Genomic DNA, 23,209 nt, shown 5'->3' on the forward strand with positions numbered 1-23,209 from the left:
GGGGGCCGGAGCCGGTTACTCGAAATCCCCTGCCTCCCTTCTCAGTATCAGGCCTCGCGAGCGGAAAACCGGGCCGCGAGAGGCCGGCCGAGGTAGGCGCCAGCCCGGCAGCGGGCGAGGCTGCTTGCGGCGCCCCCCGCGGCAGGGGCCCGGCCCCGGCGGAACGCGGCGGCGGCGGAACTGCGGCGGCTGCCGGGGAGAGCGCGGCGCTGCGGCGCCGCCCGGAGCCGAGTCGCGTTGCACCGGGGGCAGCATGGAGCTGGAGCCGGAGCCGGAGCCGGAGCCGGAGCCGCAGCCCGGCCGGGCGGAGGGGGGCTGCGGCCCGCCGGGGGGTTCCTCTGCCGGCGGCCGGCGCTGGACGGGAGGGGCCGGCGGCAACTGGATGGCGGCGCACCCCGTGGTAGGGCCCGCGCTGAGCTCCGCGGCCGGGGGGGCCCGGGGGGGCCCGGGGTGGGGGTGGGTTACAGCCCCCTGCCGGGGGGAGGCGCCTCCCGCGGCGCTGGGCCGCCCCCAGCCCCATCCAGCCCGGCCTGGGGCACCCCCGGGACGGGGCAGCCGCGGCTTCTCTGGGCAGTGGGTTCCAGCCCCTCACCTCTCTCTGAGTGAAGGATTTCCTCCTAACACCTCATCTAAATCTCCCCTCTTTTAGTTTAAAGTCATTCCCCCTTGTCCTGTTGTCATCTGCCCAAGCAAAATGTTGCTCTCCATCTTTTTTATAAGCCCCCTTTAAGTACTGAAAAGATGCAGTGAGGTCACCCCGGAGCCTTATTTTCTTCAGGCCAAACAGCCCCAGCCCTCTCAGCCTTTCTTCCTAAGAGAGGTGCTCCAGCCTCTGAGCATCCTCGTGGCGTCCTCTGGACCCGCTCTAACAGCCCCACATCCTTCTTGTGCTGGGGGCCCCAGACCTGGATGCAGGACTCCAGGTGGGGCCTCACAAGGGCAGAGCAGAGGGGGACAGTCACCTCCCTCGACCTGCTGGTCACACCTCTGTTGGTGCAGCCCAGGATGCAGTTGCCCTTGCAGGCTCATGTTGAGCTTTTCATCCACCAGAACCCCCAAGTCCTTCCCTGCAGGGCTGCTCTCAGTGAGTTCTTCTCACAGCCTGTGCTTGTGCCTGGGATTGCCCTGACACAGGTGCAGCACCTTGCACTTGGACTTGTTGAACCTCATTAGGTTCACATGGGCCCACTTCTCAAGCTTGTCCAGGTTCCTCTGGATGGCATTTTCTGTTACCTTGGGCCACCGTTGCTCTGAGGAGCATCTTGGGTACATCTTCATGGCCCTGGGGCCAGTGAAGCTGCCAGGTTACCCTTCCCTCACCAAGAATTTGTGCTCAGGGAGGGGGGTTTAGTCTAACATGCTTTGGGGGGTTTGGGTCAGTTGGGGGAGCTTATCTCCTGGCCTGTGATGAAAGCCAGTGGGGTTGTGGGGGAATGCTGGCTTTAGCAGGGGGTGAAGTTTTAGATGCTGAAACTGTAGCTGGAAAATGCAAATGTAAACTTTTAAATCCATCTGAATTTTTAGCATGCTGAAAACATGGAGGTATTTAATTTGGCCGTCATCTTGTGTTGATGTGCTGCAGCAAAAATAGGTAAAATTCATAGGTGTCCACAAAGCCAGTTCTGTTCCAGATATAGTTGCATTTCCTCTGTTGCTTATTTATTTGGCTTGCTTTCTTAAGTGCTGAAATAGGGGGGATGTGGCAAAAAACTCTTAAGATATTGTCAGAAAACCGCTCCTGTCTTTTAATTCCCTGTTAGTCCTTAAAGCTGGTTTCAGACTCAACAGGTTAGACAGCTGTATAGATTCTGGATCAGGTCTTTGTGTTTTTAATGTAACTTCATTTTCCTTTGACCAATGTTGTCTTTTTGGTTTCAGTTCACAGAAATGATGTCCCTTGATATATCTGACAGTAGTCAAATCTATGCTGCGTTTCTGGTATACCTGGACCTCTTAGAAGGTAATTCGATGAAGTGACTGGACAGATGTACCAAAAATGTATTAACATGTTAGGCGTTAGCTAAGGTTTGTGTACTATCAGAGCCTTTCCTGCAAAAGTCCTTGGCATTTGCTTTAAAACTTCGTGCAGCGATGGTTACCTAAGAAACATGGTATTTTAGAACCAAAGTTTTCTATCGTGTGCCTACCCAGAGCCTTTACAAAGATTAGGGCCCACTTCAGCCAGCAGTCACAGTTACAGGTGCAGGCCTTCCAGAGCAAAGACACTTGGCATGGAAAAAAGTAGAAGAGGAGTAGGGGAAGAAAAGGGGATATAGAAAGGCAAAGTTATAAGTTCAGTGGTTGTACTGGTAATAGAATCCTCTTTTGTAGGTTAATGTCAAAGCTACTAAGTCATAGCATCTCCCTAAGATTACAGTTTAGAAAATGCCTGAAGTGTGCCAGTCTGATTAGGATGCTGGTTTCTGGAAGGGGCAAGGATTCCTGTAGGAAAGAAGACTGCTTAGAAATCTGGTGACAGTAATTATGACAAACTTAGCATAGTCTTCTGATGCCTTACAAGAGTGGAATAGTGTTATGTGATAATAAACCTCTGCTTGCAATTCTCCCAGATGGGCCCTATTTAGAAGGGACTGCACATAGGCAGGCAGCCAGCCCAGTAACAATAATGAATTTCTCTTGGAGGCTGGTGATTCTCAGTGTCAGGGTATGGGGGAATATTACAGGCCAGAAAGCACCACATCTGTTATAATTATTGTTAAACCCCTTAAAGAAAATGTCTTAATAAGCTCTAAGAGAATGCTCCTATAGTTACGCAATGAAAACTTTTAGCCTCATCTCTTCAAGCAGAAGGGAAGAACTGTGTGTCATCAATAACCATGCCTGTAGCACCTGTTTCACACAGTTTTGGGTACTGATAAATTTCAGATTTGGTTTACAGTTTTATGCAGCAGGTGACTAAAGATAAGTTTTTGTCTTCTTTTTACCTTTTTGAAACAAAGTCTTGTCAAACAGATCCCCAGCCACCATCCATCAGTGTAGCTCTGAACTCAACACAGTAGTAGTGCTCCCACAGGTTTCTTTAGCAGGTTTGTTTCTCAGAAAACTTGCCAGTTGTATAGGGTAGTTGTCTCCCCTGTAAGGAGAGGAAGGGATAACAACAGAAGATGTTAAATTGAATTTGAAACTTGATACTTGAACGATTGGAACTTGTGTTTTGTGTTCTGGTCCATCTCATCGATGACAAACCTTTCTAGGGAGAAACTGGCATGAAGTGAAGCATGTTGGATTAGCAGAACTGCAGCTCATATGCTTACACGCACGTGAGAGAGAGCAGGACAGTCTCCAAGTGATGGTGCCAGTACCTGTGGACATATCATTAAGCCACGAAAGGTGAGGCTGTGGTCAGTGTTTGGATCCCACTACTAATAAGACAAAAAGAAGAGCAGGCTGCTGATAATTTGCTTAAGGGGGAAGTGGGAGAAAACAAGGAATATCACAAGAAAAGTAATATCTCAGCCCGTAAGCAGAATTATTTTGGATGCTGCAAACATATATTTAAAGGTGAGATTTCTTTCTTTTTCTAAGCTGCATCAGTCTCTGCTTCTTCTTCTCTGGAAATGGTAAGCTTTTGATGTCAGCTTCCCACAGCAATCGACTCCTTCTGTTGATAAACACTTCATATTGTTTAGAAGTTGCATTTGCTCTAGCAGGTAACAATGGATATCAAAGTATGCATTTGAGGGACAAGGTTAGAACTCAGGACCTTCACAGGTTATGTTTTGAACATTCTTGTGTTGCATATTTGTAGTCTGGGAAATCTAATGGTGCTTCTTTATGTCAATGGGCTTTCAAATACCAAATAGGAAAAGAAATCCCCCCAGACCTGTCTAAGAATGATTTTTTTTTTTAATTGTTGAATCTCAGGGATAAGCCTGGTGGTGTGTTTCATTTGTTTAGCTTTTTTGGTTTGAAAATATGATTTGGCTGCTTTCAAACGGAAATGCCTCTTACTTCCCCAGAATCCAACATATAACTCTCCTTTGAACTGTGATTGTGATATAGCACGTTTTAGACATGCTATGTTTGTTTGCTTTTTCTTAGGTTTTAGAAGTGACAAGTCTCTTGCAAATAGACTTCCACCTTAATTCTGCTATGTGTTTTCCCAAGAGCTTATGTTCAGAAGCAATTCATTTGTGAGGGAGAAGAAAATGACTTACTACATATCGATGGATTCACATACTATCTAGTTGCTGAAAAATCTTCCATTTGCAAATACTGGCGGTCAGTCATTCCTGTGGGCTTAGTTTTACAGAGAAATACAGTGTGATAGAGTAAATCTGCTGACAGGTCTTCCAGGATGAAATACTGAGCATCATTCAGCATCTCTGTGAGCAGCTGATTGCTGTATGCGTGTGACAGGGACACGCTGCTGTTCACACTGTTAAGAGTTCAAACTGGATTTTGGATGGGAAAAGACAGCAGCAAATTAGGATATGGGACCTTTGAGAAGTAACTCCTACATGATGAATTGTGCTTGTTTAATGTAGTAGGTTTCCATCTAGGCTGGAAACTTTGATTCCTGGTGTTGGGTCAGTGCCAGCAACTATGTTCTAATCGGTTTTTAATGACAGGGAGATACTGCACTGCATGTATGTCCTATCTTTTACTGTTTCATTGGGGCTTTTCATTTGGAGCCTCTGATCTTGTTTGTACTGTGGTGATACTGTTTGCTCTGTTTCTGGCACCAGGTGTGGATGGAATCCATTACTGGAAGGATGTGTGTTAGAGAAGCACAGACTGAATGCATCACATTGATTAAAAGTACAGTCTGTGACTAGGTTTTGCTATAGAGCAAGTACATAGAGCATGTTGTCACTAAAATGAGCTGAATACAGTGCTGTGATGCCAGGTGAGTCCGTTAAAGCCTGTATGTGCTTGACACAAGCGTATACTATCCTTGTGCCTCACAACAGCTTTGGGAATTTGTGTTGTTGTATGTGCATGTGCATATGCATGCTTGGAATTTCATTAGTAGGGCAGTGCTGATCAGAGAGGCCTGGTCTATCTTATAGAGAAAGAATCAACTCAGCTCCTTTGCTGGAACAGGAGGCAATAAAGGGGGTAGGGACGATAACCGTGCCTCAGCCATAGGCAGTGCAGAAGGGAGTTCATTAAAAAGGCATCCTAAAGAAGGAGTAGAAAACACAGTGTCACAGTGCTACTGCCTCTTTGTTCTGACAGCTGTGAATATTTTGTTGTTGCAATTGTTGGTAGCAGGAGGCTTTGTTAGGTATCTGATGTCTTAATGTTTTCTCATTTGACTTACCAAGTTGTAGGCAGACAGGAAAGCATTCATACTTAGTTACTTTGCTATTCTGTTCAAAAGCAGTGTGCTGGGTTTTTGTGTTACTTGCTCTAAGTAAGAAGTATGAAGAAATGCAGCTCAATTAACATTGAAACATAAGCCATTGGAGGTGGTTGGGAACGTGAAAATATTTTGTCCTCATTGCTGGGCCTGGAAATGATGTGCAGCGGTTGGCAGCATTTATGGGCAGCATTTCCTTGCTTAAACAGTAAGGCCTGGGTAGGAGCTGCAGGGGTGGTTTTCCTCTCGAAGCCACTTCAGCAAAGACCTGCCACGCGCTGCCTTCCCAGGTGTCTTGTGAAGGTTCATGTTTGGCCGACACTCAGAGGAAAGTGTCCGTAAAAGGCCATAATAAAGTTGATATGGAAATTACCAGCAAGGTACTAGAGCAAAAGATAAATCAGAGTGCCATAAAAAAAACAATCCGCTCTATGTTTTTTAGCCTGTTATAAGATTTCATTGTGTCCAACTTACACATTACAGTTAACTGCTTAAGGCAGAAGCTGTTGTACTTACTAAGCTCAGTGCCTTCCATAAAAAGCGTGATGGAAGCTGATCATCCTGAGCTGCTGGCACGCATGGTAGTTCACTGAATCACAGAATTATGGGGTCTGGAGCAAAGTGACCACTAATGCAAATGATAGTCTTGTGCTTTGTGTACCTGCTCTTAAAATGAAGATTGGTGAATCTTCTGTGAGTAAAGACCTGGAGAATAAGATGCAACTTCTTCCTCTCTTGGACCGCTCTCCCAACACACGAGGTTCAGAGAACCTTGTGCACGTATTCCCTTGAATTCAGTGACACATACTTGCAGGAGGAATCCAGAGGTCCATTGGGTGGGAGGTGTTTCCTGTTCCTACCAGAGACGACATCTTAGTGCACAGGGATTATCTAATTGTCGGTACGTTCCAGAATTGAGGCTCCCCAAAGGGGTTGAAGCAGTTAAATACAGGTAGCCCTGTTTCAAAGCCAGCAGAAATTACTTGGATAAACCTAGCTCAGAGAGTGTATGAGAGCTTGTAGCGTTGACAGCTAGATTTGCTAGATAGCGTTAAAAGCCTTGAGCCTTCCAGGATCAAGGAATTAGGTGCTGGATCTAATGGAATTAGGTGCTGTCTATCCTGGACAAATAACATTGTCCAAGCAAAATGTCTGTTACTAATACACCATTAGATTAAATGATACGTCACTGTCCTGTTTGTTCTTTGTGTGCAAGAGTTGGAACTGAAGAATGAAGTTGGTTACATCAAGATTGTGAAGTTTGTTTCAGGCTAAGAGGGAAAGGATTATTTCATTAAAATGGTAACTTAATTTTGGGGAAAAAATGTTTCATTTTAGAGCTAATAAGCATCCTTAGAAACAAATCTGGCAGTTGGAAGTGGTTTATCCTCTTCTAAGTCTGTACTTTGTATGAAATAGATGTTCCTCTAATCTGAAGTGATTTTGCTTATAAGCAGCACTGTTATTATAAATGCACTGGGAGTGTGACGTGCTCTTCATCTTGCAGCCTTTTCACAGTTTTGTCAGTAGTTCTGCTGTTAGCATTATTTGAGTTTTAATGTGTGGTTTACTGTACAAATAAAATGGCTTCTAAGTACAAATTCTTTATCAATAGTTTAAAAGTGATTGATGTGGCTTACAGAACTGAGTTAGGCACGCAGTACTACCTTTGAACTTCCTATAGCTTGTGTACCATGTAGAATTTTGCTGAACTCCAGTTCCTCCCTTTTGCATAATTCATCTTGTTTTCTTTTTCAACTTCCGTGGAAAAAAACGACTTTATATTCCTTGGGGTTTCAATTTCCTTTTCTGACCAGTGAGGCACGTGGTGTTTTCTTTGGTTCTATTTTATTTCCCATTACAAAAACATGATTTTTTTCTAGCATCTCATGTTCCTGTAGTTAGGAAGCAAATCACAAGAAACAATGGTGTCCATTTACACACCGTCTCCCCTGCCCCACACCACATGTTTCTTCCCCTATATTTCAAGGCCCTAGCTTCATCTAACTTCGGGGCAGGCAGCAGCGTCTGGAGCAGTGTTTTCCTGATGGTGAGCAAGAGACTGTACTGCTCTGTTTGCATACTGCTGGCAAAATTCAAGGTATTGTGCTTTATAGGAGGCTTCCTCTGCTTTGATTCTCTTGTCAGGGGGCCTATCTGAGCTGGTCTGGCACAATGGTGCGCACCCGATGCAGAATACAGAGACCAACTTGTATTGACTCTTCAGCCCTGCCTTGCATGGAGGGGAGGGAGCTATTCAGGCCGGCCAAGCCTGCAATGAATTATTCATCCCGGTACAAAGGGCAGATTGAAAGCCTTTGGCTTTTATGGTAAGGAGGGCAGCAGTTCCATTTCAGCTAAATGGAGCACTATGCAACCTCCATAAAACTACTCAGAGCTTCCAGTATTTCCTCTGCTTCTCAGCAGTACTTGCATGGGATACATCACTGAAATACTTTTGTTCAGCACAAAACTTCCTGCACATTTTCTTTCCTTTATGATTCTGTTCCCTTCCAGGTTTTGGACAGTCAGTTGAAGATTCAAGCCACAGTTGCCCGAAGTTCTCCAGTCGTATACTGGTTTCTTTCTCTGGAACAAAAAGGGCACTATCACTTTGTTAGGAGCAAGTCATTAGGAAATACACTGTGGATTTCTAATATGTGTCCAAAGGCCTGATACAAAAGCCTCCTGGTCAGAACAAGATGGGGGAAGAGTAGAAAAATCCCCTCTTCTTTTGTGTGTGTGTGTGTTGCTTTTGTTTTTGTGGGTGAGGGGTTGTTGTTTTTATTTTGTTTTGTTTTTTAAGGTGTTAGTTACAACAGTAATAGAAGACCAGGTGAGTTCCCTGTTGCAATTTAGTTTGAAGGCAGCAGTAAGGGCAGATGCAGGCTGACATTAGTAGTGATGTTACCTCGGCTGCAGTGGTCCTTGCATGATGTTAAGTAAGTTGTCTGCTCTTTCAATTAATTCTCTTGTAGAAAAATAGCAATTATTGCTGAATGTAGCTTGTAGGTATCTGGAAAGCCCCTTTAAAGTTTTCTGAAGCGAAAGACTTCAGCAATGCCAAAAATTTACTTTTGTATAATAGTGTCTCTTTCGTATGATTGAAATTAAATCCCTTTCATCTTCTGAAATGTGAGGTGAATATGAGGTTGCTTCCTCAGTGGAAACTGAGGACTTCATCCTACTTGGATTTGTCTTGGTGGGAACAGATCTTGGCTTCCACTGGACGTGCAGACGCCATCAGTGTTAGCGATGGGTTTCCAAGCCATTCTGAGAATTTCTTACTGTGTGATCTACAACTGAGAATTCATATTTTCAAAAAAATGTTTAACCTTACTCTATTTACGGGACTTAGATAAAGCTTTCCAGTGCTTCTTGGGGTGCCTAGCTTTACATATGTTATTTTCCTTTCATAAGGCCTTTGTTCAAACGTACCTTTTTGTGGGGGAAATGTAAAGCTTCAGTGTTGCCTCTTTTAACATTCAATGGCTTTTCTTCCTGGAGAGGGGGAGAGGAGGGAAAGGAGTGGCTGCAGAATATTTTGACTTCTAGACTTCCCACTGTGTATGCAGCAGCACACGTGCTTGATCTTTGAGCTCTCTTGGGACTCCAGATGCCTTTTAATTTTTACCAGATAGACACTGGTGTAAATCCCAAGAAGGTGGCAACATGTACAGAGTATCTGTCCCTGATCTTCCTAACGAGGCTGAGCCTGTGGGTGAGCTAATCTGAGGTGATGAACAAGCACATGCATTGCTTTTAATTTCAGGAGGCCAAGAACACGTCTTGCCCTTTTTTTCCCCCTCCATATAGAGCATTAGACACATCAAAAAGAATTTTAAAAATAAACTTTTCCTGCAATATTTCATCTTTGTATTTGTGGCAGGTAGCAAGTGCAGTGAAATCAGGGCAAACCCAGATGTTCTTCCCTGACTCCTTTGAGAGGTCTGATGCTGCAAAGAAGCTTTGTGAGCACACTGGATGCAGAGGCTAACAAGGATGCCTTCAGGGGAGGGGAGAAAATGCAGGCGTCTGATACAGACTTCCTGAATTCCAAAGCTTATTCTTTTAAAAGATACCTTCCACTAATCTGCAGATGTGCTGGTTGCATTATGGCTCATTGTGGTCTGTACGAACAGGAGCTCTTGCTTTGGTGCTGCTTGTATCTAGAAAAGCGGGTAGCGGAGAATCTTGCATTTGCAGTTCTAATTCTGTAAGCTGATAGAGGCTGATCCTCTGTTTGCAGTGGAGAGCACTGGGCTCCGTGGCCAGCAGTGTTAGCAGATCATCCTGAAGCAACGGAATGTCCTTGTGCTCTCTACTTAAAGCCTGAAACTCAGTCCCATGAAAAGTAGGCCAGGGACTTGAAGAAGTCTCATTGATCCGTTGTGAGGACCTGACTGCTTTTGTGATCATGGCGCATCTTCTAAGCCGAAGTGCTAAATGGCAAGAGGAATAAAGGTTCATGTGTCTGTGCTTGGCATTGTAAGAAGAGATCACAAGTGATGGGAAACATAGATCTGAGGCCTCGCTGTATCTCCATTCCCTGAACAGAGTAGGGAGAGAAATGGTGATAGTTATGAAGGAAATTGTGAAGGAGCTTCTGTCCTGGCTGACAGGTAAGCGCAGACCACACTCAACACAGGTTTGGTTTCTTTGGGTCCAAGAATCTCTCTCCCAGGTAGCTGTACCCTTTGTTATTTGACTTTTTAATGATAGTTCTGTTTCTCATTCCCAGGCTGGGGAAGAGATTAACCTCCACCGCTACACAAAACCAATAACTAGCTCTTTCTTAATGGTATCTCTGCCAGGAGACTGGCCCCACCACCAACTTTTATTCAGAAAGGCAGAAGATGCGAGGTGTGATGGGTGGGTTCTTGCTCCGTACATGTGTGGCGCGTCCGGAAGGACGCCTGCAGTCCTTTCCCAGGTCCTTGTCAACCACAGGTGCATGCCCCTCTTACCAGGTAGCGCACCACTGGCAGGCCTTGGTGTATTTGAGGCATTGCTCATATGGGGATGCATTTCCTTGCTCTTCCAGAGCACCTCAACCCACGGCTTGCCTACAGCTTTGGAAGGCAGGCTTGCATCTGCGCTCTCCTGGCTACGCACAGCGCTGTTGGTGTTCCCACAGCACAGCTGCAGGCTGAGGCACCAGCCAAAGAAACGTGCCAGGACGGCAGGGAGCAGAGCAGTTAGTGTCACACTGCTTGAAGCAGGAATCTTTTGCAGATGCCTCTCTTCTGACGGTGGCCAATGCAGTATCTTTCCTTATTTTCTTGTTACAAAATCTGACAGTAGGGGGACCAGAATATGGCTTTTCACAGCCTCAGTATCTCTGCTACATAGTCTGACTGACTGCACTGGATGTCTTGCCTTGCATTATACATGGGCCAGCAATGAAAGGAAAAGGAAAGGCACTACTGACTTCAGCAAGTTGAGTTATGACCAGTTCAGAACACAGATGGGTACATAAGAGGGCCATGGGATAACTGCATGGGCTTTCCAGGCTGCTGCTGCTTCTCTGCCACTTCCCATTTGGCTTTTATTAAGGGATCAAAGTGGTTTGGAAGGGAAGGTGATGATTAAAGTTTGAAAGCTGATGCATTTAGAAAGAGCCTTATTTTCAACTACAGTGCCCAGCTTCAGAAATGCATTTCTGGGGGAAGAGAGCTCATGGGCACGTGATGTGAGGGGTGATGTTTTTTTCGCAGTGCAGAGCTGATCTCTCCCCACTGCATACCCTCTCTGGCAGTCCTGGGAGAACCCTGCAGTACCTGGACTCCGGGTGAAGGAGGAAGCTCCCCGTGGTGATGTTTGCTGTGGGGAGTGCTGCTTTCTGCCCCTGGGCACCACGCTCCTTCAGTGCTTGTGCCCTGCTCAGAACAGTAACATGCCAAGACTCGATGTTGTTCTCAGCTCTGAACTAAAAAGCAACTAGCCTGTTATTCTTAAAATGAACTGCACAGGAAAAATTGCGTAACTTTGTTGTGAATTTTTAAGGAAGACATTATTTATGCAGACTTTCCTGAGGAAGATCGTTAGTCTTGTGGCTTCTAGTCTAGACGGGGAGGTAGAGAAACCTGGCTTTGGTTCCTGAGTATTCCACAGACTCACAGAGAACTGTAGCACACAGACTGGAAGACTTATCTCTACAAATGGAAGATATCTCTTTTTTTTTTTTTTCCCCCTCACACATGGTGTTCAATTAGATTATTTTATTCTAATGAAAACAATGGCCGTTAGAGATCACCATGCTCTGATTCTGGTGGTGAAAGGATGATCGAGGTATGTGCATAGTAGTACAGCTAAGGAAAGATTAGAAGCTCATGTTGAACTATTTGCAGCAGAGATGTATGCATCCAAATGAATTTTTTAGGAAAAACTAAGCTTCACTGTTATTTAAGAGATTGCTGCTTGATTATAGGACTTTGGATTTTTATTAGAACAGATGTTACACTTTCTTTATCCAATAAAAAGCCTGTTTTTGTCTTCACTAATCTCTTCTTCTTGCAGCTTTTTAAATAGCAGTTGTGCTAAAGCCCTCTTGAAAGGCTCAAATACAAGTTTCTAATTACTCCTCCATCCTTCCAAGCTTTGCATGAATTTTCTTGTGCTTTCTGGGAGCAAGCATGTTTTTTATAGGCATGGTATTAAAGATCAGAAAATAAAATAGTATGTAAAAACATCTCTCAAGTTAGAGAATCCTACATGACAGTATGAAAAACTGTTTTCTGCTTTGAATGTCATCAGTGTCAAAACCTACAAAACCCATCAATACTGCACTTGTTCCTTTGTGCCATCAGTAGGGTGTTACGGAGTCCTTGCTAACTGTTTTTCTCTTCTAGGTTAAGAGAAATCATGAAGAAAGCTTCTCTCTCATGTGACAATCCTGACACCCCAATGTCAGTTACCTTGGCCATAGTTGAGTCAGATTCTACAGTAGTCTACTACAAAATGACTGATGGCTTTGTAATACCAGAGCCTCCTGACAGTACTCAAGATGTGGACAATAAACACTGGAAGAAGAAAAGAAAGAAGCTTTCCAAATAATTAAGACAAACAGACATTCCTTGAACTACTGTCCTCAAACCAAAACAAATCCAGGAACTTACGTATGTAAATAAGTAGTGTGTAAAACTCTGTGTTCTGCGTATCAAGTGTATGTTCATGGGGAATTGAGTTTTGTGCAGCTGCACTGTAATAAAACACCATTTGAAATATGAAATGGGTCATGCTTTTGAGACAGATTGCTCCTAACTAATAATTATACCTGTGAGAAATTTGCAGTGCTAGTCTCTGATTGATACCTGTTTGGGTACATAACAGAATAAACACATCCTTACCTATATTATAAATAATTATTAAAGGTAAATATTAATGGCTTCCGGCAGAAATACTGTTACTGATTTAAGGGCTTTGTAGTTTACAGAGTTCCTACATCTTAACACTGTTGAAAACGCTTGTGCTACCTCCCAGGTTACATTTTTGAACACTTAACCCTCTCTCCCCTGCTTTTTGGAGAAGAGATTTTTCTCCAGAAATACCTTATTTGAAATTTTTATCTGTAGAGGGAAAACTGACTACTGCAATACTAGAGGCTACTAGAACAAAGTGTAGACTAGTAAAGAGGAGGCCCCAGGTCTGCCTCAAGAACCTGTGAGCAGAGAGGCTGGCCCTTCCTGGGGAGGTAAGTTGTGACTGGATCAACCACGCCTGGAAGCGTTGACCCATGTAGTTGAATGCACACAAGGTAAAGGTCACGATCCCAAAGCACAGGCAGGCTCTTATTCCCAATACAATGTTGGACAGCTGTCCAAGAACTGCAAGTGCCTTGTGTGCATCCCAGTGCGATGAAGTTGGCTAAATGATGCCCTGCCCTCTCCTTGGGATTCCTGACTGAAATAGCTTCAGCACACTTTTAGTGCTTCACTTTAAGGTAGTGCTTAAAATCTCTGAAGAGGAGCATGACAATGGGGCACGTTTTTTGCCATCACTAAAGCATGTCACCACCTACGCTATGAGTGGATGCTAGCTGTTATCTGCATAACGTAGCAAGCAGGTTTCAAAACCCATTGTTATTTCTAAATTATTTTTTTTAAAACATAGCTTCTGGTAGTTAAACGGGCTGCTCGAGATGATTCAGCTAGGAGTAGCTGAATGGCTTTCAGTTTCTTCTGCAGGAATTTTCCACGTCTTTCACATAACAGTCTTCTTCAGGTTAAACTTAGCATTTCTTGGCAATCAAATGCCATCCCAGAAGGAGCTTCTTGAATACAAAAATGTCCATATGACATTTATGTGGCCAAGGACCACACATTCAAAATTTGAAGCACAAGAGTTCTTTTTTTTTTTTTTTTTTGCATGGGTTATAAGAATGGGAGAGAATCCAAAAAATCAGGCTGGACGTGAAAGGTCATTAAAGCATTGGTATCCTTACAACAAGAGTGGATGTTTTTACAGTTGTGGAGCTTGAATCTATTTAGGCCAAATATGCTGGGAGGCAGGGAGAGCTCAGGGCAGGAAGGCCCTCATACCACGTGTGACATTTCGGTGTAGATTCTGCAAGTGTCTTGCAGCCGCCTAGTCTGGGCCAGGGACGTAACTCCTTCACTGACTCGCTTCGCCTTCAGCCCTCTTGGGGTGTTCCTCTGCTTGCAGCACATGTTGAGCCCTCCCAGCTTTGCCAGCAAAAGTAGAGGAGGGGAGAAGGGTGTGCTGACATCCAGAGCCCTGCATGGCGCCCTTGGACGGAGAGGAAAAACATTTTTCTCCACTTCGCCACCAGCACCAACGTCCAGGGGGACCATGCAGTGCTGACTGGGGGAATTTGCTTTTCTGATCTTTTTATTGGTAATACTTCTTGCTGTTGTAAGTTATGACCATACAATCTTAATGATTAGCTCTTCACATTTGGGCTGTGGTGCACTGAGGTAAGAGCTTTGGCAGCTAATACCGGCTCAGAAAGGTTTGCTTCCTGCAGTTTTTGTTTTCAGCTATTAATCTGATCCTGCACAGGCTGAGTTTGGATGGGATACAACGGTACCGATATGTACCCTGACCTGGTAATTGGACAAACCATACATGAGGCTGTGTATATTCTGATGCAGTCAGAAACAAAATGGTGGTTGTTTTTTGTTTTGTTTTGTTTTGTTTTGTTTTCCAGAGATCAAGGGGAGACCATACCTCTGTGGGCTTTGGCCTTCGAGAAGTGCAAAGAAAAAAATCTCTTCTTCTCAGTTTTGCTCCCTTCATGGAGGAAAAATGTAATTTTATTTTGGTCCAATGCCACGCTGCCTTAAAAGGGTACCTGTGTGTTGACTCCTGGCATGCTCTGTTTGACCTTACCATCTATATTTCATGTACTCTACTACTTATTCCATAAAGCAAATCTTAACACTTTGCTAGGCTACATACCATCAGGTAAATCATCCTTGTTATAAGCTGTTATGCTTCAACCCCAGCATGAGTGTGTGCAGGAAAAGAGTATTTTTTTTTGTGAAGAAGGCTGTAACATACACGTTGAAGAATTTTAAGCAACACATGCTTAACTCCACAAGCAACGTGCTTTCATTTCTAGAAAATATTGACATTTTGTAGTTTGCTGTGTGACTGATGCTAGCTTTCCTCCCTTCATTTTATAATTTCTAGTCACAGAAAGAGGAGCATAATTTGAGCCTTCTTTTTTATATACTGAAAACTGCTTACCCAGTCTTCAGGAGCTTTGTTGGAGAAACTGTCTGAAGGCTTTGATTTCTGCCATGTGTCCCACAGAAGAATGATGATATAGGCCTTTCTCCAGCCTCCTTAGATTGCAGTGGTTCTTTATTTCTGAGGGAAAAAAAAAAAGAAGAGGTAGTATCATTTCACTGTTTGTCCCATAGGTATTACAATGTGAACGTGGGGATTTTTATTAAATTCAGAGCCAGCTGTGCTGTTCCTTTACTGAAGTCTGGTATTATTTCTCTGTGTCAACTCAGAAGCACACAAAGCAGAGCTTCTGTTGTCCCAGGCACTGAATGAAGATAGGAAGAGACTTCCCTTGGTAGTGTATCAGTTCAGAACAGTAGCGCATTAAAATTCCTAAATCCATAGGATCTTGGTGCTGTGCCTAAAGTATTCAAGTGTTACTCTATGACCTGTGACATCCGGCCTCAAAGCTTTCGCAAATTCAATCTCTCCTTTCAGTCCACAAGATTTTACAGGCTACATCTTGCCATCCTTTCATATTTTTTTTCAAGTTTTATTTGCTAAGCACAGCTTGATTTGTTTTACTGATCCCCCTGACCAACAGAAGGCATGTTTTAAAATCATACAATGAGAGTATCACATTCTGGTAGATTATTGTTTCAAGTATTTTTTCTCTTCAAGGGAGATATTTGCATTGAAACTTCCTCACCAAGTAAAGAAAGATAGAAAAGCACAGTGATGTTTTTGCGTGGATTTGATGGTGAGACTTGATGCCCAGTTATATAAGTGTCTGCTTTTGTTTATGCAAGCTTCGTTTCCTTGAGGCATTACTGGCATCATTACCCTAGCTGTCCTGTACTCAGTCTAACCATATGCAATGCACACATAGCATTTTGTGCAAAAAAACACTGGTCAGGAAGCAGGAAGCCTCATCAGATGCAGAAGGAGGGGCTGTGGCTGCAAGAAGCGGCCAGGAACACGCACTGCAGCAGAGGGCTGCTGAAAGTCAATAACTACCACAACTCTCCACATCTGCGTGCTGAATAAGCAGAGGCATGTGCGTGTGTTTGGGCGGTGGGCTCCTCCCTACGTGCCCGTGGCTGCGTGTGGTGTGTGCAACCTCAGCATGGAGCAGCCAGGCGAGCGAAGGATGGCTCGCGATCCAACCCTGCTCGAAACGCCCTTACACAGCAGCGGCGCAGTGCCTGGCAGTGCTGCTCGGCACGCGGTGAGCAGGTGAAGGCTTGTTGCTTCCAAACCACACCCTGGGCAGGATCCCGTGCCCTCCAGATTGGGCCTCAGCTTTCCTACAAAACAGTTCTGTTTTTCAGAAATCATTAGAAGAAAGACACGGTCTCCTCTTGTAACTCAAGCTGGGCAAGGTTTTCCACAGGATCTTTTGCTTGCACACAACATGGAAACATCAGTTACATTGCTAACACCAAATGAGTTTAATCTTTCCCGTTTCTTGGTCAGCAACCCAGCAAAGATGCTTCTTTGTTTAATTTATATATTTTTTTTCCCCTAATAAACAGCCATATGAATTTACTAAGCATCCTACTAGTATTGCAGATCTGTAGGAATTAGCTGTTTAATAGGTTGTCTCAGTAGTTTTCAGGAATCTAAACTCCATCAGCTATCCTGTAAGTCCTGGTTGATATAAATGGGCTTACTATTAACCCCCTCTGGTCCCCAGGGATGTTCCCGTCTTCCATTACAGTCCAATAGTTTTAAACTTCCTTAAGTCATTATCCAAAGCAAATAAACTGGGATGAATTCAAGCCCTACTAACTGAAATTTCTCAGACTGAATAGCCTTTCACCTCTACTTTTCTCATTCCAATTCTACTTCCATTTTAATCATCCCACCAATAAACCTTACTTTGCAGGGCTGAAGCAATTACACCAAACTCCAGTCCTTCCCACCCCTTCTGTTAAGAGTTGTCCACTTTCTTCACCTCCCTCCTGTTTTGCTTTTTAAACAGCTTTCTTACCACCGTTCATATCACTGTCACAGCTCAGCACTCCCTGATTTCGCAGGACACCGAGCACTTTGGTGCACCACTGGTTTGTATCCTGCCTCAGCAGACCCAGCTACAGCAGGTACCAGCCCGCGAGGCACTGCTGAAGATCTCCGACCACTCCAGCTGACAGCAAATTGCCACACCAACAGGCAATCCTCATCCAGAAATTAAATTATGAGCAACTAGGTTTGCCTAACTCCTCAAAAATAGCTGCAGCTGCACCTCATTTTTCAGAGTATCCCAGGGAGGTGATCTCTTTTTCATTTTCCTTCCATATTTCTCAGATGCTCCCACTTCCATTGCGCAATGAGCCTGTGGAGACCTGGACTTGGCCACTACCGTCAGCAAACCTGACTGACAGCCCATCTGCTTGGGCGAACTAACGAACGCTCCAACTCCTTGTTAGCTACGTGCTGTCTGTTGTCTTCTCTGCACCTAACTGACGTAATTTATAGCCCTGATGCTTTATCTCTCATTAATCACCCTTTGCATCCACACCCAGCTACCAGCTTCTCCCCACATTTCTTGTCTGGCCACCAAGCTTTTTTTGCCAAACCTGAGTGGCTCTTCTGAGCCTTTTTTTGCAGCTTTTTCCCTTTTCTGGCACATGTTTCATAAGTAACACTTCTGCCCTTTGTTACCCTCAAATTGATCTTTTGATGCTGTTTGCCCTATCCAGACACTCCCCTTTCTTTCCAACCTTCCTGCTTCCACTGTCTTCTGCTGGGGTGCCCGCACTTTTTCTAAAAAGCCATCTACGCCACTTCCTTGTCCTAATCCAGGTACCAACCAGGCATCTCGATTCCACCAGACCAACCCCAAAACCTCAGCACAACTGGAAGCCAGCTCTCACCAGCAGCATGCCGATGTCCAGCCTGCAGAGGAGGCCCTCTCTCTTGCAGAGTGTTGCCTCCATGGTCCAGGGTGGCTGTGACGCCCATCTGCTCTCCGAAACACCCAAACAGACGCCCTGTTTGGAGGCTTTCAGGCCAGCTGCTGGGTGAAGCTGTGGCGTGGAGTGGGTTGAAGCCAGCCAGCTGTATTTGCACCAGAGGGCGCTTACAGACTACTGAGCTGGAGCCCTCCTCTTCTGGGTGCTCTGCAAAAGGCCCTGCGCTGCTGCTCGGTTCCTGCAAACAAAAGGAGGAAACAAAAACACCCCGTAAGCACACATCCTTGGCAGGGAATGGGTTCGCGTCCCTTCCCCAGTGCAGCGCTTGTTCGCAAGGTGAAATTCTGCACCCTGAGCTATGCAGTCCACAATACCTCAGTTATTCTTATGACTTTAGAGGCATTCCTGTAATATTTTTGTATTCCCAGACAGATGCATTGAAAATTGTGGAAACCAAATGCTTCCCGAGGTATCTGCCTGTGCTACCCATCAGCACAGGAAGCCTGTGCCCAACCTGCTCGTGGCCTGTGCCCCCCCCAGCCCTCCCCATGCCGGCTGGTATTACCTTCTTGTGGTACCACCAGCCAGCTGGTGGATGCGGTTTTCTGTCACGTCTGACTTTTACATAATGGAGTGAAAGAGAACATGATTTTGGTACTCTCTGGAGGCTCAGCTAAGCCTCCCTAGTTATTAATTGCATTACACAACTTAGTTATGTTGAATGGTACAGGGTTCAGGACACTGACTTTTGCCCAGTCCTCTATCTCTTAGACAATACAAGAACAAGTCCCTGCGGTGTTCAGATCCCTCCCTACTGTCTGGATCCTCTGCAGCTGATCCTCCCACCCTGGTGCCTCAGCAAGGGAGGCAGGGTGCGAAGCAAGGGCAGCTTTGCCAAGCTTTACAGCAAAACACCAGGAAAGGGTCTTTAAGCCAGCCAGCACACTTTGCCTCCTCTGTTTGCGTGTTAGATACTGTAGTATCCTCTAAGTAAACAGTCAGCATGGTGAGCTTCTCAAAACCCGCCCCAGTCCTCACTCTTTCCCATCTCATCCCCCCTTCCAGCAAATATGAGCTACTTCTGTCCTTCTCTCTGGTTGTGGAGAGATTCAGGACCAAATTTTCAGGACGTAAGCACTGCATTGATCATCATGATTAAAAGTTTCTCTCCACAAGTGAATATCCTCAAGAATGACACAACATAAAGTGTTATCAGTTGTGACAGCAAGTTGATGCTAGCAAGAGAGTAATCCCAGCTGCCCACCTCCTGTGTAGAGCTATAGGAACACTTCTAGGTTTGTGCATGCGTCTTTTGAAAGCTTTGAATAGATATCCGGAGGGAAAATCCAGCTTGAATCCTGTCACAAAAGATCATATTTAATGTAAAAGACTATAATGCAACATAAATAATATACTGCCTTATAAAATAAGTGGCTGAGAATAGAAACGCACTGTTCTTAGAAATACGGTACATTTTGCAGAAAAACAGCAGAGCAAAAGAAAAAGTGGTCATTCTCCCAATAAAATTTAGTTTACTGAAAAACAAAACAAAACAACAACAAAATTGAAAATAGAAAGAAAGTAATAAATCAAAGATTAGGAACTCCAGCACTGAAAACATGTTGCTTATTTTCCTTAGAGCCAGCTTGCTACTAGTTATAAACATCAGTGTCCTAAAAAGGGATGGGCTCAGCTGATACTCTGACTAGCCTATTGCTAAAGCAAAATTACAAAACAGAGAGCAATCATAATTACTGGCTAAATGGGTTTGGAGCTGAGATAGAAAGCTAGAAGAGAAACTGTTTAGGAAATAAATCATGAGTTGCACGCATGTATCGTGGTAGAAGGAAGTTACTCACGGATTTGTCCAAGGGCTGACCTTGGATCTGGTATTGTTCATTCTTACTGATGGTCTTAGACTAAACCCAAGGACAATGCCAATTAAGTGACAAGGCAGCAAAAGATACAAAAGAGGAGGGAGAGTATCATGTGAGGAGGAGAACATGACACTGAAAGACAGAAGAAAATACCTCTGTCCATCTGGCAGCATTGCACGTCCAGGTACAAACCTATGCTGTATATTTTGGTTTACCAACAGGCTGATGGAAACCAGGATCTGAATGTGTTAGCCAGACTCAGCGAAATGCCACCAAATAGCATGGCTATGAAAAGAGAAATGCATTTTCTAGGAGCTCTCAGGCAAACTATTTGAGCAGCGACATGTAACCCAGTAGTTACCAGCACCGATGCCACTGAACAAGACACCTGCCCTATCTCTGGGATGCTGTAGGCACTGTTGGGCATCCACGCCCCATCAGCCAAGCTGGGTGCTGGTGGATCCCTCCTGGAAGAGACGTGTGAAGGAGCTGCGATGGGGATCAGCGAGCGCAAAATGGGTGCTTAGACAGGAGGCTGAATGTGCTCAAAGGCTTATTTCCCATCTGATCAGAACCAGTTCTCATGGAAACATAGAACTCTTCTCCACCAGGAATATTTGATTCTGTGCTAAGTTCCATGCTTATATTATTTTCTCCACCAAGCCTTTAACATTTCATCTGACCAGGACTTCTGCTGCTGTGAGGACCCTTGCGGATGGAAAAAATCAAACTTGCGAATCACTTGCAGGTCATGGCATCTTCCAACACATTTACTGTCCAGAGAGTCAGACCCATCCTTGCACAGGAGCCCAGGAAGGAGCCCACCTGAAGCACGTTATTACGCTGCAGCGAGGGCGTCGCGTCAGCCAACATTCAGCTGGCCCCTGCTGCTGCTGGAGAAGGAGAAGGTGCCTGGAGGATTACACACACACAGACCTTTGTCATGGTGGCAGAGGCCAGAGAAAACAGCTCCTGCATGCACACCACTTCACACAGTGTGGGTGTTATGTTGGGATTACGAGTTTGTTTTCACAGGAAGGGAAATGGCTGGCGTACATGAATGAGCAGGCGAGAGGTTTCTCCTCTTGGCTCCCGCATCTCGGTTGGGCTGTATGGGCCTGGTGAGGGGAGCTTGCTAGGGAAGAGGCTCAGGAGGGTGTCTGCATTGCAAGACCACTGGGAGAAACACAGGCTAGAATCAGAGCTGGCTGCAAACATTTTAGAATTTTTTTTTGTTGTTGTTTTTTAAAACCAGCTGTTAAAACGTGTTGTCAAAGCAATGTATTTGGTTAAAAGAGCTTACACTGAGCAAAGGGAATTTACACAGCAGCACAAACCCCCCCAAAACCTCTGGGTGGTAATTTCCCCCTGTCAAAGTAATTCCCATCTAGCTTGTTCCCCAGCATCATCTTTAATTGCTAGGGCCTCACAGAGAGGCCTGTGTAAGGGAAGGAAAATAATAATTAGCCTAGCTTTTCTCTCATCTTTGCTGTCAGTCTGCAGGGACTGGCCTTTTAAACATTTATTTGCTTAAATAATGTTGCTCTGGTGGATTGTTAGAAGGAAGAACCCAGAGGGAAGAAGTGTTTGCATTGCACAGTGCAGGCACAGGGGGGAATCACGCTTCTCTTGCTGCCTTCAGGGAGCTGAATTTTGTTGGCATGTGTCAAAGAAAGGCTTCTCTCCTGTTCCACGAAATCATGGGTTTTAGGAGTATGAGAGGAGACAGAAAAATCCTGGTGTTACAATTGGGCACACTGGGAAAAGGGCTGGGGAGAAGACCTGGAACAGAACTAATCAATCAGAAAGGCAGAGCAGAGCAGTGGATGGAGTGCTCTTCAGTCACAGCCGTTCTCCCTCTACACCACCCATTCAGTCCTCCAGAGGTGCTCATTAAACAACAAAAAAAATGGGGAAAACCTCAGTAACTTGGGTATTTTTTGACTCGGTTGTGAGACAGAAAGCACTAAGGAGAGCCAGGACTGCAGCCTGCACAGGAAAGAAGTGCCAGAGGCTTTGGGGAAGCCTGCAGCTCTTTTGCAGGAGCCATCCCAGTGATCACGAGCAGTAAAAATCAAACTTCCTCTGAATCCTTTCAATGTGGGGGCATTAAATTATCTCCCTGACCTGTCAGATCGGCAAAGCAGTAGATCTGTAGCACAATACAGCCATCAAGGCTGGAGGAGACCTCAGGAAGTCCCTATCCTTCGGGAGTGTCTGAGTGGGATCAATGCACACAAATCCATGGGCCCTGACGGGATGCATCCATGTGTGCTAAGGGAGTTGGGAGAGGTGATCGCCAAACCGCTCTCTATCATCTCTGCAAGGTCCTGGAGAACAGGAGAGGTGCCTGAAGACTGGAGGATAGCCACTGTCACTCCAGTCTTCAAGAAGGGCAAGAAAGAGGATCCGGGAAACTACAGGCCAGTCAGTCTCACCTCTGTCCCTGGAAAGGTGTTGGAACAGCTTGTTCTGGATGCCATCTCCAAGCAACGTGAAGAGAAGAAGGTTATGAGGAGTAGTCAGCATGGATTCACCAAGGGGAAGTTGTGCTCGACCAACCTCGTTGCCTTCTGTGATGGCATCACCAGCTGGATAGATGGGGGGAGAGCAGTGGATGTCATCTACCTTGACTTTAGCAAGGCTTTTGACACTGTCTCCCACGACATCCTGCTAGCAAAGCTGAGAAAGTGTGGGATAGATGAGTGGGCAGTAAGGTGGGTTGAGAACTGGCTGACTTGGCCAAGCTCAGAGGGTGGTGATTGGCGGCGCAGAGTCCGGCTGGAGACCTGTGACAAGCAGTGTTCCCCAGGGGTCGGTGCTGGGTCCAGTCCTGTTCAACATCTTCATCAACGACCTTGATGAGGGAATAGTGTCTGCCCTCAGCAAGTATGCCGATGACACGAAGCTGGGAGGAGTGGCTGACACACCAGAAGGCTGTGCTGCCATTCAGCGAGACCTGGACAGGCTGGAGAGCTGGGCAGGAAGAAACCAAATGAGGTTTAACAAGATCAAGTGTAGAGTCCTGCACCTGGGAAGGAACAACCACATGTATCAGTACAGGCTGGGGTGCGACCTGCTGGAGAGGAGCTCTGTGGAGAAGGACCTGGGGGTCCTGGTGGACGACAGGTTGACCATGAGCCAGCAGTGTGCCCTGGTGGCCAAGAGGGCCAATGGGATCCTGGCGTGCATTAAAAAAGGAGCGTGGCCAGCAGGTCAAGGGAGGTGATCCTCCCCCTCTACTCTGCCCTGGTCAGGCCTCACCTGGAGTACTGTGTGCAGTTCTGGGCTCCCCAGTACAAGAAAGACAGGGATCTCCTGGAAAGAGGCCAGCGGAGGGCCACAAAGATGATACGGGGCCTGGAGCATCTTCCCTGTGAGGAAAGACTGAGAGACCT

At 45.5% G+C, this 23,209-nt stretch overlaps 2 protein-coding genes across 2 annotated transcripts in view; one reads left to right on the forward strand and one right to left on the reverse strand.

Moving 5' to 3' along the window:
• Nucleotides 1–23,209, reverse strand: part of LOC308199001 (uncharacterized protein) — a 128,410-nt gene that overhangs the window by 34,650 nt on the left and 70,551 nt on the right. The window contains exons 3-4 of the mRNA XM_080602362.1: nucleotides 17,896–18,172; nucleotides 15,038–15,160 (exon numbers count right to left, since the gene is read on the reverse strand). Of these exons, the coding sequence (XP_080458488.1) occupies nucleotides 15,045–15,160; nucleotides 17,896–18,172 (393 nt within the window). The 3' untranslated portion in view covers nucleotides 15,038–15,044. The remainder of the gene's footprint in view (nucleotides 1–15,037; nucleotides 15,161–17,895; nucleotides 18,173–23,209) is intronic.
• Nucleotides 100–12,557, forward strand: TSEN15 (tRNA splicing endonuclease subunit 15). The gene is made up of 4 exons (XM_080602361.1): nucleotides 100–400; nucleotides 1,879–1,960; nucleotides 3,216–3,351; nucleotides 12,178–12,557. The coding sequence occupies exons 1-4, from the start codon at nucleotides 254–256 to the stop codon at nucleotides 12,380–12,382; spliced, it is 570 nt and encodes a 189-aa protein (XP_080458487.1). The 5' UTR covers nucleotides 100–253; the 3' UTR covers nucleotides 12,383–12,557.

Source organism: Anser brachyrhynchus, assembly GCF_964034855.1.
Source record: "Anser brachyrhynchus genome assembly, chromosome: 8".
NCBI classification, from domain to species: Eukaryota; Metazoa; Chordata; class Aves; order Anseriformes; family Anatidae; genus Anser; species Anser brachyrhynchus.

Coding starts and splice junctions, on each gene's coding strand:
- TSEN15 (XM_080602361.1), top strand. CDS start 254: ATGGAGCTGGAGCCGGAGCCGGAGCCGGAGCCGGAGCCGCAGCCCGGC. Junction 401..1,878: donor GGATGGCGGCGCACCCCGTG/GTAGGGCCCGCG, acceptor TTTTGGTTTCAG/TTCACAGAAATGATGTCCCT. Junction 3,352..12,177: donor ATATCATTAAGCCACGAAAG/GTGAGGCTGTGG, acceptor TTTCTCTTCTAG/GTTAAGAGAAATCATGAAGA.